Genomic DNA, 20782 nt, shown 5'->3' on the forward strand with positions numbered 1-20782 from the left:
CCACCCTTTTTTCCATACAAACGTTGTCCCCTGTTTCCTCCCTGGATAATGCTAGTAGAGTCATAATTTTTTTCCTGAATATCTACGGCCACTAATACAATGTCCCTATGTTTTCTTTTTTTTTTTCATAATTTAATTATTAATTAAGATATGAACGTTCAAAAACACAGACCAGATTTTCTGCTGTGTTCAAACGTCCAGAAAACAGATTTGGCTAGAAGTACTTAAATCGGTTAAGTTTTGGAGAAGGAATCAGGGGACAACGAATCGTTGATTTTCTGGATTTTCTGCAGTTGTCTCTATCGCGTTCTGCGGTATAGACTTGAGGTAAGGGTGACAGCTATAGATATTACACGTACTTTTTTTTCATTTCTCTAGCCCCTGGTGTATCCTCTTAAGGCGTGATAGATGTTACATTTATGACTACGAGTATAAAAGTATATCCTAATCAAACGTTTAACAATATAAAATTCTACCAATTTTTTCCCTTCTCACAGCCCTATGCGATCGCAGATCAACTTAAAGTTTATTGCGGCAAGACAAATTGATAACAAAGCATTATCAGCTGAATCTTAGTCATATACGAGTTATACGAGTGTCACGACACAAGTTCAGGAAGAAAAATGTGCAATTATCTCCTTGCTGCATAAATTTTCCTAGTTACGTAAACGATTAAAACGCCATACCTTCTTAATTACATTATTATTATTGTGAACAACATACTTATGGAAAACATTAAGCATAATTTATTCAGAAAGCTCTGTTATCAGCGTAAAGTTAATATTTCGTCTAAGTATTAAAAATGTAGAGTTGCACGTAAAATGTATTTAAATAATACTGAGATGTATTTATTATAGTTTCATGAAACTGTTTTCTTTTTACCTTATCTTATATGAGACATAAGTGTGCTAATTTCCTTAATTTTTTTCAGTTGGTCTGTGCATAATTTTAACATTTTCCATAATATTTTGTATGGTCTATGGAGCGTAACTTTCGTCAAATATGAAGGCGTGTTTTAACATTTACCTTCTTGTTACGACTTACGAGGGTCTGGTTTTGAAGAAGCTCTACCATTTAATTGCAATAAGCAAGACAGTACACCAAGCAATTACAAAATTGAAAATACCAATCTGCATCGTACATAATGAAATTAATATTAGCTATACTTACTAAGGGCCTGTTTCACCACATCCTGATAAAGTGCCGGATAGGCTACCCACAACTTTTTTTACAGATTCTCCATACATTTAAGTGGTGGATAGCCTATCCGGCACTTATCATGGAGTGGTGGATCAGGCCTTAAGTATAATTTTTTTTAAATTTATATTTGTGCAAAATATTAAAGTCGACAATGACACTAAAAATGTGATTCACTTTTAGTGTCGCTCTATTTTTGTTGCAAGTGTGTTGCCCTAGTGCGAATTGGCGAACCCCCGCATTTATCAATGAATTTTGGGGCTCGGCTGTGACAGTTCGGTGCGCGTGTACCGCGTCACGTGCGCGTGCCATCGGGAGGCGGGACAACACACAGTGATACAAGACTGTCAAAAAAAACTCGCGCCCCACCCTCGCATCTCACACACACAAAACACCCAAACACGTCACGTATGATCTCAAAATATACCCACATGATTCTTGCAATTTCTCGACGTGATGTATTCAAAATATCTCAAAATAACTTCCTCTGGAAGTTACCCACGACATCACTGACACGACTCGCGATTTCTCGTGATGTATGTGAAAAACAAAAGGCTAACCAATACGTAAATAGATTTTTGCAATACCTTGCATCACGTGTATGGAAATTACGTGTTTATCTAATTGCTAATGAGGAGCAGCTACTGTATTGTAATTTTAAAATAATAATATTATTAATTACTTTACATTAGGTATAATCTAATGTAGACGGTACAGTAATATAAAAACTAACAATTATTTTACTTTTCTTAAACATGACACCTACAGGTGTGTGAGATTTGGAAATTGTTGCTAAAAATTTAAAGTGTAATCGATAGCTCCATAGAATTGATATTATTATGTCACTGTATGCTCAGTGACTAGTGAGTGCGGCGAAGTAAACTGCACGCGGGACGGGTAAACACAAACGCAGCTTCACAAACATACATTCACAAAACCCACACATAAGCCATGAATTCGAAAAGCCAATGGAATATTACTAGCGCCAGCCGCCGGCGTGACCTGGCCGTTTCTCGAACGTTCTTTTATAGAATGTGGCTTACATGCTAGCCGCAGCGAACGCCATGACAGACGCCGAGCAGGACCTAATAATTTTATTGAAAGTAATGAACTTCGTGTCAAAAGAGCGTTTGAATTATTTGTGTCATTGTGTCACATAATATTCGAGATTATATTTTACTACACGCTGTGAATAAATATTTGGGATCGCAAGGACTTCGCGCAATCCTAATTTCCACATTTATGTCATAACTCACAAATATTAATGTGTCATCATCATCATGATCAGTTCCATCTACTTATCTATAATCTATATTTAATATTGAAGATATTTATCTGCCGTAATTCTTGAAACAGAAAATATTTTGTGTTTGTTTGAGACAACCCTATTCGCAAATTGCTGTTATGAGTCAAAAGCTTCCTAACTCCTTAATTCATCAAGCCCCATACGCTCACTGATGAACGAGACACAATAGAATATCTGTTGTGTCTCGTTTTCTCACGATCGACGGGTTAAGGTGACGCCACATTAAAGTAAAAAACCGTGTTGGATATGCTTTAGATTGCTTGTTTTAATTTTTTTGTTATAAAAGCTATAGGCAAATTAAAGTGTATGCTTGAACCAATCTATGTACAAATTTCGGAAGCTTAAATCAAGCTCTGTTGGCAAAATTAGAATTCCTTTTTTACAGTGGTCTTTTTGATTGATTATTCTGTGTTATTAAAGTTGACCAATCGTGTTATGCTATGGGTAATTCAAAGACAAGGACATGATGAATACTGACAATGAACTTTAAATTCTTAGCTTATTTCTGAGGAAAATCGATATAGCTACAACCAAATTATCAAGGCGTCACCTTAATTCATCAAGTCCCATACGCTCACCGGTGAACGAGACACAATAGAATATCTATTGTGTCTCGTTTCCCTACGAAATTAACTTGTGTAAAACTCATAATGTAAATATTTTTGAAAAATGGCAACGAAAATCACATAAACTTTTCATCACAGATGGACAGACAGACTGACAGACAGGCGGACATACATTGAAGTCTCAGTAATATGACATAATTCAGTTTATTTCCTATGCCCCGATAAATGGAAAATTATCGTTAAAATTTTCAGACTGTATTATGTGTCACTCGCTGCAAACACGTTTCGCTCAGCGGGAGTGTCTTATCTTATCAGCAGTTTTTAGATAATGAACCGATTAAAAATTTCCATGAGATCGAGGGAAAAATTATATTACGAGACGGTGGCTCTATCAGGGTTGAAATCATTGCACAAACACTACCACAAACACGATAAACATATTTACTTTCACCAGTTATTGTCCGGATAAGCTATTTTTGGAGCTACGATAACATCGACGATTTTATCGGTAACGTTTTAGTCTAGACTCTAGATAATTCCAGAATTTAATAAATTTTTTAACCACAACGTTTTTTTGCGTTCAAAACTTGAAACCATTGCGGATGAGAAATTATACGCCATTGTAGTCGTCACATCCGCTCACTTTGCTTCTAGGCTGCCTAACAAACCAAATTACCAGCGACTAAATGAAGCGTGAAGCTGTTTTTCCAAAGTATGAATTGTACCAATAAACTACGGAACCCTAAAAGTGCAAAAAAAAATAGTCTTGAGCACCAATCACCGTACAATTTGTTTTTCCTTATTCGACTTGAGCATTTTTCATGGCGACGTGTAAGCTTAAGATTTATTACAACTTTCTCCGCAAAGGTTCAGCTCACACTAAAATCTGCGAAGCAAAAACAAAAGACTGAGTTAGGTAATACGGTCAGACGAGTGAATGACCGCTTGACTTACAGAGCTAAGTTTAATCCGCAGTACCATAAGTCGACGGCGAGTCACCAACCGACCCTGATTGTATAAGGAGATTTCCGGACGTCGGGTTTTTTTTTCAGAAACCCAGAATGCACAAATCCGGTAGATGGACGACGATAAAGAACGTAACAACGTTTCCTGATCCCACAATCCACATGCGCGAAAGAAGGATTCCTTCCAAGGGTGAATTTTCATGTCTTCGTTTCCATTGGACCTACGAAACCATCTATTGAAAGGGAAAATATAAGCTATATTCAGCGTGTAAAGATAGACGACGGACAGTGCTCTACTTGGCACCGTAGCAGAGTCGGAGGCAACGGCCGTCCTTGTGCTAGGTGAACAACTGCGGTAAGAAGGTTAGAGAGATGTGGCACGCCAGCTCGAACACGTAACATTCCGGTTCTATAAATATATATATCTAAAAATATAAAAAAGTATAATTTATGATCGGTTCAGATTTATTTATAAAACACCGTTTCTTTAACCGCCTTATTGGCGAGGAATTCAAAATGTGCAATGGATATTTACAGATACCTTAAAATTTAACTATTTACCAAGTGAATAAAGTGATAGAGAAAAGTTGTACTGAATTTTCATCGAAAATCCTGGCGCTGCAGTACCGACTACTGAAAGAGTAGAAAAGAGAACTCACAAAATCATTATGATTCTCATTTTCTACATATTTTGTCTTACGGGTCTTGCCATTCTTTAAAAGTTCTCATACTTAGATCGTGTTGTACTCAAAGTCCAAACATGATAAGATGTTGACTATAACATCTAAAAGTGAATTTTACTATGGTAAATATACGAAAGTACGAATTTCAGCCATAATCTGGATAGTACCAAGAATAGAACGTTTGATGTCTAGATCTTTCACCACACTGTTCTTATAATCGGATTCGGGTAATAACTGGCTTTGAACGTTTGAAGTTAGTCCTTGTGGCAAATTCATGATAATGTTTGTGTCAGTTTGTTTGTTTTGTTGTTAGCGAGATGTGCGTAGGGCGATCGGCTTCACAATACAGCAGACCTTGAAGCAAAATTGTATGGCGCCGAGTGCCGACCGTCATCGTGGAACTTTTTTCATAGCTATCGCGATAATATTTTGTAAATAGTTTTGTTATCGAAACGACAAAACATTTAAAAAGTTAAAAACCGGTCGGAACTCTATAATCACATTAACGAAGCGAGTCACAAATCTTTGTATTTTTTTTTCTTCTTCTCTTTAATCTTTAAACTTCGTATATTATAAATAACTGCATATATTAGAACCCGGATGATGTATCATAAGATGTAGAGGATACTCGTAATGTAACAGTAGATAATTAGCTCTATATCTTGATGGATTGAGGAACTGTTTAAAAAAAGTAGAAATTGGGACGATAGGGAATTTTCTGACTAGCATAAAGGCCTCATGTTATCGTCCTTAAATCCTTGTACGATCATTTGAAGCAAATTGTTACTACGCCTAGACCAGGGGTCACCAAATGGCGGACCGCCGACCCATGGTGTGCGGACTAAGCGTTTTAGAAGATGAACTTCGTTGAAATAAATTTCGGTCTCGACTTACTGATCAACATCTCCAGGATTCAATAGCTTGCACCAATTTCACTCCAAACATCAGAGAGATAATACGAGGGCTGCTATTTATGTATCCGGAACTGGCCACTTACAAGAACAATATTTAAAAAGTAATTACAACATTTGAAAATAGAACTCTTTGGTTGAAGAATACATTTTGTTTCATGTGACTGTCAATTATTTTTCCATTGTGGCGTCATTTTGAAAATTGCGTGTCTTCATTTGCCATGGATTTAACGCGTGAACATTTTCGTGCAATGATTTACTACGATTTTCGGCGTGGGCTAAATCAACAACAGTGCTTTATTCAACTCACCGCAACTTTTGGAGATGAAGCACCATCAAAAACCACTGCTTATCACTGGTACAGTGAGTTTAATCGTGGGCGGTCTATGCTCACGGATGAAAATAAAGAAGGTCGCCCAAAAACAGCTGTTGTCCCACAAAATATAGATGCTGTGCGGGAACTAATAATGCGTGATCGTCATGTTACATATCGCGAGATAGAGGCGTCCTTAGGCATAAGTATGACGAGCATACATAAGATATTACACGAACATTTGGCTGTAAAAAAAATATGTTCGCGTTGGATTCCGCACAACTTGACAATCGATCAAAAATGGGCTCGTGTCGATTGGTGCAAAAAAATGATAAAAAAATACAACCGTGGTACGTCAAAAGCCGTTTATAATATCTACACAGGTGATGAATCTTGGATCTATGCATATGACCCCGAAACTAAACAACAGTCAACGGTGTGGGTGTTCCAAGATGAGCCGAAACCAACAAAAGTTACTCGTGCAAAAAGTACTTTGAAGCAAATGGTCGCCTGTTTTTTTGGAATTAATGGACATGTGGCTACAGTGCCATTAGAGAATCGTAAAACGGTTAATTCTGAATGGTATACGACCATTTGTTTACCAGAAGTCTTTGAAGAAATAAGAAAGGACAACCGACAACGCAGAATCATATTACATCACGACAATGCTAGCTGTCACACCTCAGCTGAAACAACTCAGTTTTTGGAGGGTCAAAAGATCGAATTGACTGGTCATCCGCCGTACAGCCCTGATTTGGCACCTAACGATTTCTTTTTATTTCCATACGCGAAGAACAAATTACGTGGTCAACGTTTTTCGAGCCGCGAAGAGGCTGTTGATGCGTTCAAAATGCACGTTTTGGAGATACCTCAATCAGAATGGAAAAAGTGCTATGAAAATTGGTTCCAGCGTATGCAAAAGTTTGTCAATCATCGCGGCGAATATTTTGAAAAGCAATAAAACCATATTAAATGATATATGTTTGTTTCTTTTTTTAATTTCGGATACATAAATAGCAGCCCTCGTAATTAGCTACAAAAATTGACACTTTTCTCATTGATATAATTGTAAATGATGATGAAAAGAAAAACCTTTGTAATTTCCGTAATGTGCGGACCGCGAAGGTCATTTCATTTCTTAAAATGGACCCCGAACGAAACTAATTGGTGACCCCTGGCCTAGACTATGGAATAATGGGCTTATATAAAACCATATGGGCTTTATCTATACCGTCTCATTCAAACCAATTAGAAACTCACAAGTTATTAGTGAAGGCGACAACTAATGGGGACTGGTTAACACAAGTTTTTATCGCCTCACATACTGGCGCTATCATTTCAGAGAAAGGAGTAATATATTTAGTTGGTGTAAAAAGTAAGATATTCTTTAAACATCGACCCACCAAAACTATTCAATGTTAATGAGCCTAGTCTCTATGCAATCTTTGCATAGCATCGGTTTACAGAACTCATAGAAGCCAACTTTTTTTTTGTTATTACATGCAAATTAAAAAATCTTGCCGTTACTATTGGCATTCAAAATTATTCTAGTACTAAAACCACGAACACTTCTCAAAACTATTTTTTAAGAGTTTGATTGAACCTTTGTTTAATCCGCGAGCGGTAGGAGATGAAACGTTTTGTGTACAACGTTCATCTCCTTAATTTGTAGAATGTAGATGCCACGACATGCTGACGGAAAAGTACTGGAAGAAAAGTGCACAAGCAATCCGTATTCCGTCCGAAGCCAGAGGTGTTCAACTTTTTCGTAAATTAAACTATTAAGAGTCCGGGGACCGGGTGCCATCGTATTTTTTTTTGTTATATGGGGGCAAACGAGCAAACGGGTCACCTGATGGTAAGCAACTACCGTCGCCCATGGACACTCGCAACATCAAAAGAGCTGCAGGTGCATTGCCGGCCTTTTAAGAAGGAATACGCTCTTTTCTTGAAGGTTTGCAGGTTGTATAGGTCCGAAAATACTGCTGGTGACAGTTCGTTTCAGACTTTTGCAGTGCGCGGCAGAAAGTAGATAGTAATATTTTTTGGTATGTAAATATTTTGCAGTGAATCTTTGTACAGGAACCTAGGTAATTACTATCTTAAGCTGAATAATAACTTAAATAAGGTAAATATTCTTGTATGGGAAGCGATCTTGGTATTACGTTTGTATGAGAATTGCGAGGGCACCCGGACTTAAGAAAGCTTGTAAATAAAAAATCACATTGCCAAAATTTTACGAGTGTGTTAGAGCTTAATCAGAATTGAGCTTTACATATACATGTATTCTTTACATTTTACTTTACATAAAAATTCTGATCTCACGCTTTAGATAATAATTATACATATTGATGCTATACACGTTGAATGTATTATGTAATGAAATACCATTGTAATGAAAATGGCATTTCGTATATACTTATATTTGTATGTTTATAAATTTTCTTATATTTTATCAATTAGCAGGAAGAATAATATTAATAATTGGATACGCCTCAATACCTCGCCTTTCGTTCGGTTTTATTCAAAAGGTTTAGCATATATGTAGGACCTGAATAAGTATGCGTCCCGCACACATACGCCACTTAACGATTAGTAAATATATGAGCACACACGCTTGTTTTATGTGTGTGTGTATGAAAGTGTAAATCAAGGCGCCTTTAGTGCGGCTAGTCTAAATTATACTGCATACTAATCCTATTATTAAAGTTGTATGATAAATTAACCTTCATAGCTTTAAATAGAAAGGACGTTTCCTTTCGATTTGGAAATTTTTAAAATTTATTTTTTAAACTACCCTCTCGTTAATTTAAAAAATATGTAATCTTAATTGTAGACGAAGAAGGCATTGCAAAAACTGTGTCTATAGAACACCAGTGTTTAACTTTCAAATGTGTTTTCGATGACGTCGAAGCCAATATTAGTACAACGATATAGCCGACAATATCAAAGGCTAATCTGTATTTTTAAGAATCAGACGGTCAATATTAATTTTGGCAATACATTATCTAACAAAAAAATTCCTACGTCAAATGCTAATAGTTAGGTCAAAACTTTAAAAATTCCTAGAAGGTATTATTTAAAGGTAGTGTAATTACTCTTCATTGTATTTCCATAAATTTCGGTTGCACGGTGAAAATCCTCCAAGTAAATGATAAACTTTTCATTTTTCCAACAAAAATAACTATGCAATTTGTAAGTATAATCTTTTTTCCATCTCTTTTCTGCGACTTGTCAAGCCTTAACGCAGATATGGGCCCATAATATAAATCCTAGCTTTGTGTTGTTATAATTGGGCTTTAGATTAAAACTTTTTCCTAAAGTAGTTTAGGAGGCGCTGTCATGGATAACATTCCGTTATCTAGGTGTAACAAAACTATTAGAAATGGGCAATGGCTATTGTCTGTTCAGTCAAAAAAGTTCAATATTATTTGAAGTATATCTCACATACTTTAGCATTAAGGTTTGAGACTTGTGTTGATTTACAGAAAACGGTGCAGTGTAGGAAAGAACAATAACAGCAATTTGATTCTACAGTGTGTAACAAAAATAAGTGATAATACTTTAGGGTGTGTACGTGTTCCTTGTAGAGAGTTCACTGCGAAAGTAGCAGCGCTGAAAGACCAAATTTTTTTTTCACTTTTGTATGGGAAAACTCGTGACGTTCGGGCCCTTGCCCATACAAAAGTGAAAAAAATTTTTCGTCTTTCAGCGCTGCTACTTTCACAGTGAACTCTCTACAAGGAACACGTACACACTCTAAAGTATTATCACTTATTTTTGTTACACCCAGTATAATAAATAATGTATTGGTCACTATTGGAGCATCATTAAGACGATTCAGAGTTCTTTCTCGGAAAATAGCTGCATTTTTATTGGAATTACGGAGTTACGCCTTTCGAGCATTACGGTCAATGCAGACCATCCGGAAAAACGCTAGAACACCAAAAATACATTCGAATGTCAACCTTACCAACTTCAAATAGAGATGAAGTTTCTTTGAAGGAATAACCACTCCAATTAAATTATTCTCTCTAGTAAAAGTTGACCTAGGCTGAAACTCAAAAAGTGCATTGTCGTAGCCGCTGTAGCTGTGATGTCCTAAATTCTCCTTTTGTTATTATTTATGTGTTGACGCTATTTGAATTTTATAGTTCTGTTATGACCTGCTTGTACATAATAAATATGTAATAGGTTTACTTTGCACGTCACAACTACAACAAAATAGTGTTAGTTTGTACCTACTGCGCTGAAAAATACATCACTACGTTGCTACGCCAAATTATAACCTTCAGCTAAAGTAAAACATAATATTATTATTAGCCTTGTTCTTTAAAAATAATTAGGCTTTTATTTTCATTTTTACATCTTAGTTTCCTTAGACTTTATATAAATTAAAATTGGAAATTTTCAAATTAATCTTGCCACTTTAGGTAATCTACTAAACTATCAGAAACCATTTCTAAACGAATTGTCAATTTTTTCGTTACGTAGAAACAAAGTATATAGTTTCTAATAAGGTTTTTTAGTTTTTACCATAAAACACATTTATCGAGTACATCCATTAACATTTCACGGTAATTTGCTCTACAAATTTGCACCTTCGCGAATTGACGCAGTTCTCAGTTACAACTGTTTAGTGTGAACTCAGTTTTTGAAGCTGATAATTGGGAGTATCGTACTAAGTGAAGTTTTTACACTTTTAAAAAAAGATCACTCTTTACATAATATAATATGTTTTTATTTCCGTTGTCAAAATTTACTTGGTGGGCAGACACGGATAGAGTCCTAAGCAAACTTCATCTCTTGTCCGTTGTTACGCCGGTTTTGATGACACAACGAAATTTCGCGTATCATTAAATATTATGTACAGCAAAAATATTTCAAGAAAGAGTAGACGCTGAAATAAATTTTCCAAACATAATCACGATCAAATGATATATTCGTTTCTGTTTTCGAACGTTCTCCGTGAAAATTTTCACGAAAAACGTTTGAACATTTCAATGTTAAATATTAAGAGCGTTTACACCTAATTTGAAGTTTCCATACAAACCTGCGGAGGACTATTTGATTTGCCATGTAATGCGCGCAGCCATTTATAGTTATTTTAAAATATTTGTAGAAAAAAAAAACAAAAGATTTGTTGATATTTAAAAACATTTTTTTAATTAAAGTGTTATTCTATGATATTAAGCTATTATTATATTAAATTAAGTTAAATAAATAGGTAAAAAAAGTTTTAATTCCTTGATATTTCTCATTCTTTGAATTTAAATTACATAAAGTAATTTTTTGTATAGGTTATTATTATTTTTAATAGATCTGTCGCTGGTTTCGTAAATTTTAAGCTTCGAAACTGATACTAAAACGGAATTTAAGAAAACCTCTGTTAAGGTATCGAGATTTAATGTACTAATACTCTATAAATTGTATTTTTTTCTCTGCTAACTATATAGACAGTGAAATTTCCTATAAAAATAAGTTATCAACATTTTTATCAAGATAAGTGGTTGATGATTTTTTTCAAGTTTGAAAAGTAAGTACAGTTTTAAGCCAAATTGAGCGTGAAAGGTGTAAACGCTCTTAAGTCCTCAGATACTATTGCATCCACAAGTGTTTGATTGAATATGGATTTGTGGGTAGATCCTCCTACATACTGCGCCCTAAAGTTTCCACTGTTTATCACAATTGATTATAAAGACGTACACCTCTTTGTAATCAATGCATAAAGATACATTAGATATTGCATAAATACACAATGTATGCACACTAAACTATGTACAGTTGCCGACAAATCCGTTTTAACGAATTTAGACCTTATGATAGCGACTATAAGGACCAAAAGTGCTACCTCTTGGTTGTCAACGACTTTACAATGTACATAGAATATTCGACTAAGGATGCATTGCGACGCAATAGTTTTGTTGCGCACATACATTATGTGCATAATATGTTAATAATTAAATTGTACATTTAATATGTGTTAAACAGTCATTAAATTAAGTGAGAAAATTGCTCTATAACATGCGTACACACAGATGAAATCGAATTCTTCGTTTTTAAGTTTTACCACATTTTGCTAAAGTTAAGCTTTTGATTTGTTATTCATATATATATAATTAGTTATAGTGATATTTATAGGACTTCCAAATATATCTTATTTACCTATCATGTATGTATGTTTGTGTATTACATACACTTGTGTATAAACGTGTTATATTGGGAGGCGATAATTCTGTAACCATGTTCCGGTGTCCTTGTGGGTTTGCGTAACTTCAGTTTATTTGATAAACTTCCGTGTAGTTAAAATTTTAACTACTAATAACATTATTTGAAATGCATGACTTGGTGACGTGGAAAAAGGCGGTTTAGCATTGGAAGGTCTGGAGTTATTGAGGCTTTTAGTACGTTTTTGGTCAAATAAGATGAGCTTATAGCTTTAAGCTAATTGGCTGACCGAAAAAATTGTACAATTTTAATGGCACTTCATAAAACTTCATATTGTAATGAACTTAGAACAAAAATTATAATGGCTTTGATTTGTTATATTAATAAAATAAAATAAATAAAATTGACTTGGCCGATTTTTCTTCGAGCCCTTACTCTATACATACTTATTAATTAACTTCAATCACATACTCTAATTGGTGTCGAAGTAACAATAATATTTTACATTCATAAACAATTTAGCTAGCTCATTGCAACAAAACTTCCTTTTCATAAATTCCGTATGAAAAACATTAAAAACTTTACTGATTTCAGCGGTTAAGCCTTGTAGGAAGGCTTCCTAGAGTTCCTACTTTTTTACTTATTCATTCAAAGTATTGTATACCAATGATGTGATGTCATTCACAGAAGTCATATATAAGGCTTTCTGACGCACTGCAAAAAAAAGTTTGAAGATTCACTTCAAACTTTTTTTTTCAAACTTCAAAAACTTTGTTGACGTTGAGAATGAAGAGTTTGACTGATATTATAAGGGGCTTATGTTGTTTGTCTTCTGAGTGCGGCAGTCTCTGAGTGCGGGAGGTAGTCCTAAAGGTATAATTATCATAGCTTTTAGGTAGAAAGTCGAAAGCTATTTAGTAAGACAAACGTTCTTGTAATAGCACCCACATAGTAATTAGTATCTTACTGGAAATGATTACCCTTAGATCGTGAAGGTCGGTGCCCTTATAGGAAACTGTCTGGGTCACGGAGGCGTTTAAGAACGTTATAGCTTTAGTTTGAAATAATTCACTTGAGGCCATAAGATTAGTTATTACTTATTACGTAGAGGTAAAAAGTGGCTAAGAACGGTAGAGATAAAAAGTCCTTAAGACATTATTCTAATAGTCTCTAAATCGTGCAGCTCTTACAAGGCATATAAAATAATGAATGGCCAAATTAAAAAAAAAAGTTAGTTCCTATGTGATAACTGATAAACCACATGCAGCGAAAAATGTTACTTTTTCCGCTCCCCTGAAAGATGCTTGCTTGGGCAAGTTTTAAAACACGTCGTATAATAAGACGTTCTTAATTAATGTTATTCAGCGTTGTGTAAAAGCCTTAAAACAAAAGCATTTAAGTACGTAATGAACTTAAAATTGACAAACAAACAATTATGTCAATCTTGTCACTTGTTATGTTTGTTGTAAATTACTTTGTTGTTTGCTAAGTTAATTGGACATCATATGACAAATATTATGTCATTTTACCTTATAAATTCCTTTATACAGCAATAGTTAAAATAATTTATCAACAATTATTATTGCAAATGGAAAAATTAAATGAAACATTTAATCGGTAGTTCCATACGTGTTTTCTGTGATTCTGAATTGAGATAGCAAAATTGCAAAATAGTTATAATCATCTATCGGTCGTTCTATTGTATATTTTATTATGTTATTTTATAGTAATACTTTATTACTTACCAAATGTTTATAAAATTAAAGAAATCTATTGTCCCAAGCTTATTTAAAGAATATTATGATTTAAAATCGCGATAGATGATTGTTCTGTTGAACCCTATGATATTGAACCCCTATTTTAAATCGACCCGAAAATGAGGAGGGCTTCGAAAAAAAAGGAAGTTTTATGTTTTGCTGTCTATATTTTGTAACCCTGGATACTCGACCTATGCCACCGTTACATAGAGTCTAAGATGAGAGTCGAAATCTGTTCATCCAATCCATCCAGCAAATTTTAATCCAGTGGTTAAAAACGAAGTATAACTACGCAGAATAACTGGATACCAATCTGAGATTAATAAATATGTAAAAGCCATAACAAGATATGTATGTTATTATTTAATAAGTAAATAATTATGTAATGGCACCAGCTATAAATTATTTATTTAATTAGTTTGTTAATGTTAAGTATTATTTAATAGTTATTAGGTGTATTATGAATATTATGATACATTATTAACTTTAAGTGTAATTGTTAACTTTCTGTAAACAAAGTTATTACGTCTTATTAGTATCATATTTTATTCCGTGTAAATTATAGTATATCAGTTTCGCTCAATTAAATTGACGTAAACTATTAAAATTCAATGCTGTAAACTGTAAAGTGTAGATATTTTATTATGCAGAGTGAATCATAATGTATAAATGTACCTAACGCACAAAAAAATTTAGAGGCCTAACTTTGATAAAGAAAATCTTTACCTATACAGTGTGTAACAAAAATATGTGATAATACTTTAGGGTGTGTACGTGTTCCTTGTAGAGAGTTCACTGTGAAAGTAGCAGCGCTGGAAGACGAAAATTTTTTTCACTTTTGTATGGGCAAAGGCTCGAGCGTCACGACGAGTTGGGAAAGAGCCTCAGCGTCACGAGTTTCCCCATACAAAAATGAAAAAAATATTGGTTTTTCAGCGCTGCTACTTTCACAGTGAACTCTCTACATGGAACACGTACACACCCTGAAGTATTATCACTTATTTTTGTTACACCCTGTATATCATGCCTCCTGTGTCTCTAACTGTGTGCTAAACCAATTTTGATGAATTCTGAAAAATACGTTCAATAGTATTTAGTCCGGAAAATGTAGAGTTCCTGCCAGCTAAGAATTTTGTTGCAACAAAGTCGCAATTAACGTCACATAATTATCATCAAACATAATAATATAAGATAGTTCTAAGTTCTAACTACGACTTGCTACGAATACGACTAGAACGAAGTTGCGGGTAAGGCCTAGTGGGCTTACCCACAACTTCGTTTTCGGACATTTTCATATTGTATTTTCTCAATTGTTTCACCCGCAGGCCCCGCGTTTTTCCAATGTTTACCATGATTTCTTTCTTCCACAGACGCGTGTCTACGTTGCCAGGGCGAGAGCAAGAAGGACTCTTACGGCAAGCAGGACTGCGTGGTAGTGTGGGGCGAGTGCAACCACAGCTTCCACTTCTGCTGTATGTCACTCTGGGTGAAGCAGAACAACCGCTGCCCTCTCTGCCAGCAGGAATGGTCCATACAGCGCATGGGCAAATAAGTTGGTAAATAAATACTGTATTCTAAGATGTAGTTTTATTTCTAGTTAATAGTTAGGTCCGCGTGTGCTGAAGAACAGAAAACTGTTTTACATGATAATGTAGACGGTTTTTATTACAATTAATTTAACTACACAATGTCATATTTAATGTAAAAATAATATTAAAATTTAAATTGACTCGATAATTATTATCATTAATGAAAGATTTAAAACAAAAAATTGCATAGTATTTGTAATAGCAGAGCATAAGCAGAGCATCTATGAAGATAGAGATTTGTATTTTAGTAAAATACAAATCTCTATCTTCATAGATTAAGAGTACTTTTATAAATACAAAATTTAATGAGAAAAGGAATGTCGAGATGCTGAAGAGGTCCCTATGTCATTTCCCCTTATGCTCTGCTATTGATGAGTAAATATAAATTAACGATTAAAATGGAGTATATATGGCACATTTTATTAAAAAATATATTCTCTCTGATCTCTCTCTCCCTTACAGTTACGTTAAAAGTATTACGAACTCGGTGCTCAGACATGCAAAAATTATGACCGGCATGATTATCTAAAAAAACTTTCAAGGTTGTCGCAATGCAAAGAAATTACGCAGATTGTGTTATCAACCATCTGATACAAAATTATAGGGGGTGATAAGTGATTACAAATTAACGGCACGTAAACGCCCTTAAAAGCTAGTGCACAGTACAGCGGGACTAAAATGGTCACATTTAGCAATTCCTCTCAATCAATTCAGCAAATGTATTGTCAAAACTGTCAAACTGACAAATGTCAAATCAGTACAAAAATAGAGAAATGAATAGCAAGCAGAGTTGCATTTTGCGATTAAAAAAAATGAATAATATTATGATTCATATCGTGATTCTTCAAAGCGACCATTTTAGCCCCGCTGTACTCAATGATGTGAAATCAACAAATTAGACTGGCCGCATACGCACGTTTTCCGTATTCGTTTTCTGTATTTGAAAATTCGAATGCATGGAGTCAGTAGAAAATACATTAACTGACGCACACATTCGTTTTTTATCCGACTTCCAAAAAACGAGGAGGTTATATATTCGGCTGTGGATATTTATTTATTTTTTTGTATGTTCGACCACTACTCCGCCGTTTGTGAACCGATTTTCAAAATTTTTGTTTTGTTATATTAGGTTTCACTCCAATTTGGTCCTATTTTCACAAAAGTGGTGATCTGATGATGGGATCCATGAGTAATCGAGGGAACTCCTCAAAATTTATATGGAAACATATGGTGATTTTGGTTTTATAAGAAGCATCCTAAGCATATGCTACCAAAACGCAAGATTTTGTACCAAGGAATACTATGGATCCGAAGATACTAAGAGAACTCCGGATTCCTTATAGATACAAGTTTGGGGGTTTAGGCGTTGTTTTTAAGAACTGAAAGCATATGCTACTATGCAAATTACATTCATCATCATCATCATCATCACTACCATGTCAGGGTCACCAATGTCACAACCCATATGGTTGTATATGGATAAATATACACACAACACCATAAAATATCATCAGTCATCACGTTATGTCCTTATTTATTTGGTATATTTCAAAGCGATTTTAATATAAAAAAATATACTTAATGTTGTTTCATAATGTTGTTTAATAATATTTCAAGTACCACAAAATTGAACATAAGTAACAAATTCAACCTTTACTCCAGGTAAGGCACACATTTGGGTTGGACTGAAGGAAACGGGGCACTATGGAAAAAATACTTCGAAAAATTTTTCGTCAAAATTTTAACCTCTTATAACCACCCTTTTTGAATATACCAATCGATAGGGGGCGCCAAGGGGAGCAAAAAAGCTCCGATAAACTTTTCTCAAAAATCAACCCCTGTCGAAAGACAGGCCGAAATGTGACCCTCGTTAGCACGGAGAAAATACTTAAAAAAATTTGGACAAAAATTTCAACCTCTTATAACCACCCCTTTTTTTTTATTATAAAATTGTGGCCGTCTATGGACTGTTCGTCCATGTCCTTTTTTTGTTATAACCACCCCTTTTGAATACACCAATCGATAGGGGGCGCGAAGGGGAGTAAGAAAGCTCAAATAAACTTTTCTCAAAAATCAACCCCCGGCCAGATACAGGCCAATATACGAACCTCGTTAGTATGGCGAAAATACTTTGAAAAATTTTGCGACAAAAATACAACCCCCTATGACCACCCCTTTTTATTATACCAATCGATAGGGGGCGCCAAGGGAAGCAAAAAAGCTCCGATAAACTTTTCTCAAAAATCAACCCCTGTCGAATGACAGGCTGAAATGTGACCCTTGTTAGTATGGCGAACATACTTAGAAAAATTTGGCTAAGGTTTAAGAACCTACGTCAATTAAATGTTGGTGACATGGGTTAAGGAGGATTGTTTTGGGTGAGAAAAACTCCTACTTACCGTTTCCACCGCCAGTAAAGTCTCCGTTTAGAAGAAATTCGCATTTGAGATTTTCGTAATCTTCAGATAAGATCATCTGTTTTCTGATGTTTACGAAGTATTTTTAAGGAATCTCAAGGCTGTGATAAGTGGGTCTTACTTAACTACTCAACCTCGGATACCGAAGGGGGGGGACGGCCGGGCAGAGCCCCCCCTAAAGGGGGGGTTCGGGGGGCGCAGCCGACTTCAAAATGATGAAGATTGAGTACAGAAATAGTTGAGGTTTAGCCGAATTCGGAAAAAGGCACTATTAGATAGGAAAAATTATTTAATACCTTTTAGTTCATATTATAAGGATGTTATTATTGTTTTTACCTTGGAAGTCGGTTTTAATTTTTTGTTAAAAATAATAATTTCAAAACGGGTATGTTTTGAGTGCAAGCCAGCGCATTCGCGAGTTCGCGACAGAAAAAAGGAACGTTTGCGCTTGTTTCACGGAATTCCAAATCAAAATTCCACATTAGAAAATCGAATACGGAAAACGCGTGTATGCGGCCAGCCCTTAAATCAACGTGAAGTTAAGAATAATACTGAAATGTTGATTTTTAAGACATTTTAAGTCCTTAGACTAACACTAAGACTAAACTAATCATAATAATATATGGATCCAATCTCTATAATTGTGGAGAATATAGCTGGATATGTTTATTGTTTACGCTTAGGTTTTGCTATTGGCTCTACATGAAACATTGAACTAGAATGCATGTAGAATGTAGAGTCCACTGTGTACCTTCTCGTGCCTTATTATTATGTTATTATTAGCTGAAAGTAAAGAAAACTGAAAGAATTTTTAAACAGTTTCTCGTTATGGCAATAAATTGATTATGTAGTAAACAATAGAAGGCTCGTGCAAATGCCGTGAGCATAGCATGGCGTTATTTACCTCATGGCGGCAACACGTGAGATATCCGTGGTTAAATAATTGTTATATTAATATTAATTAACCAAACAATAATTGAATACAGACGTCAGTTATTTAATATAATTATTTTCCATAATGGTGCTGTACTCAATATGTATTAAAGATAGGATTACCATAAAGGTTATGCATTTCTATTTTCTCTACATGCTTACATAATTACTTCTATTTATGACTTAGTGGTATAAAAATAAAAATGTCTTTTATTTCAGATAGAAGCAATTATTTTCAAAATAGGACTTGCGGCCGCGCTAAAGTTAGGACTTAGGACCATACAATAAATTATAAACTTATTTTTGTACACGGATCTATAACAAGGTGTAATATTATTGAGTTAAATTAATAGCTATTCTGAATGTCACACTAATACAAATACTTGTCACGTTTGAATTGTTCATATTTTTTCTTTTGAAATAGAACAGCATTATATTATGTATATTGTAGTAACTCATGTTATTACCTCAGTCAGTATTCATTGTCTTTGAATTACCCATAGCATAACACGATTGGTCAACTTTTATAACACAGAATAATCAATCAAAAAGACCTCTGTAAAAAAAGGGATTCCTATTTTGCCAACAGAGGAGAGTGATTTAAGCTTCCAAAATTTGTACATATATTGGTTCAAGCATACTCTTTAATTTGCCCATAGCTTATATGAAATGTATTTATGGTTTTTAAATTACGCGACAAAAATCATTTTGTCGCTTACGCCCTTTCCATTTTTTTGCTGTTCCATTGCTTGTTTTGTATGACAGGCCGGGCCGGCCTTTAATAGAAAACAAGCAATCTAAAACATATCCAACACGGTTGTTTACTTTAACGTGGCGTCACCTTAAATACGAAGAGCTTAACTAAATCTAGGCCTTTGCATCCGTTGTGAATGATTTATATAGTGTTTTCAGAGCGAAGTAACCACTCCGCAAATACTGCAGTAGTGTCTGGGACAAGATTTAAATGTCCGTATAGTTGCCCAAGTGCATACGGTATTCTCGCAACATAGTCAGCCTAGTCCAAAGGAAAGAACTAGTCAATACGTCTGGGACCAACTATGTGCGGGTTTCCTCACGATGTTTTCCTTCACCGACCACCGTACGAGCGTCCGTATTATGTACTTGAGATCAGGAAATGTCTCATAGGTACACGCCTCCACCCGGGATCGAGCTGCACCCTCTACGAGTGCGAACCAAAGGTTAAAGGCCTTCCCATTAGGCCACGGACGGACGAGCTTAACTATCGTAAGTAATTCAAAATCTAAAAAAAAACTAACAATATTATTATTATTATATAATAACTAGCTGTCCCGGTGAACTTCGTGTCACTTTAAAACCTTCCCTCGGCTTCTACGAATATTTTAAGACTAAAATCAGCCCAATCGGTTCAGCCGTTTTCGAGTTTTAGCGCGACTAACACATTTGAAAATCCATTTTTATTTATAAGACTAGCTGTCCCGGTGAACTTTGTGTCACTTTAAAACCTTCCCTGGACTTCTACGAATATTTTAAGACTAAAATCAGCCCAATCCGTCCAGCCGTTTTCGAGTTTTAGCGCGACTAACACATTTGTTAATCCATTTTTATATATATACAGGGTGTAACAAAAATAAGTGATAATACTTTAGGGTGTGTACGTGTTCCTTGTAGAGAGTTCACTGTGAAAGTAGCAGCGCTGAAAGACCAAATATTTTTTTCACTTTTGTATGGGCAAGGGCCCGAGCGTCACGAGTTTTCCCATACACAAGTGAAAAAAAAAATTGGTCTTTCAGCGCTGCTACTTTCACAGTGAACTCTGTACAAGGAACACGTACACACCCTAAAGTATTATCACTTATTTTTGTTACACCCTGTATAGATTTTCACAAAAAATTGGTTAGATTTTGTAGTTACTTTCAAAAAGGTTTTGCATACAGGTTGCATAATATATTATAGACAAATATCTATATGACGCCCGCAACTCCATTGCGCCAAAAT

General features: G+C 34.9%; 1 protein-coding gene across 1 annotated transcript in view; it reads left to right on the forward strand.

Annotated features, from left to right (window-relative positions):
• The window catches only part of LOC121730042 (RING-box protein 2), a 37598-nt gene extending 22158 nt beyond the window's left edge, over nucleotides 1-15440 (forward strand). The window contains exon 2 of the mRNA XM_042118825.1: nucleotides 15237-15440. Coding sequence (XP_041974759.1) covers nucleotides 15237-15418 — 182 coding nt within the window. The 3' untranslated portion in view covers nucleotides 15419-15440. The remainder of the gene's footprint in view (nucleotides 1-15236) is intronic.
• The last annotated feature ends 5342 nt before the right edge of the window (nucleotides 15441-20782 follow it).

Source organism: Aricia agestis, chromosome 9, assembly GCF_905147365.1.
Source record: "Aricia agestis chromosome 9, ilAriAges1.1, whole genome shotgun sequence".
Lineage (NCBI taxonomy): Eukaryota > Metazoa > Arthropoda > Insecta > Lepidoptera > Lycaenidae > Aricia > Aricia agestis.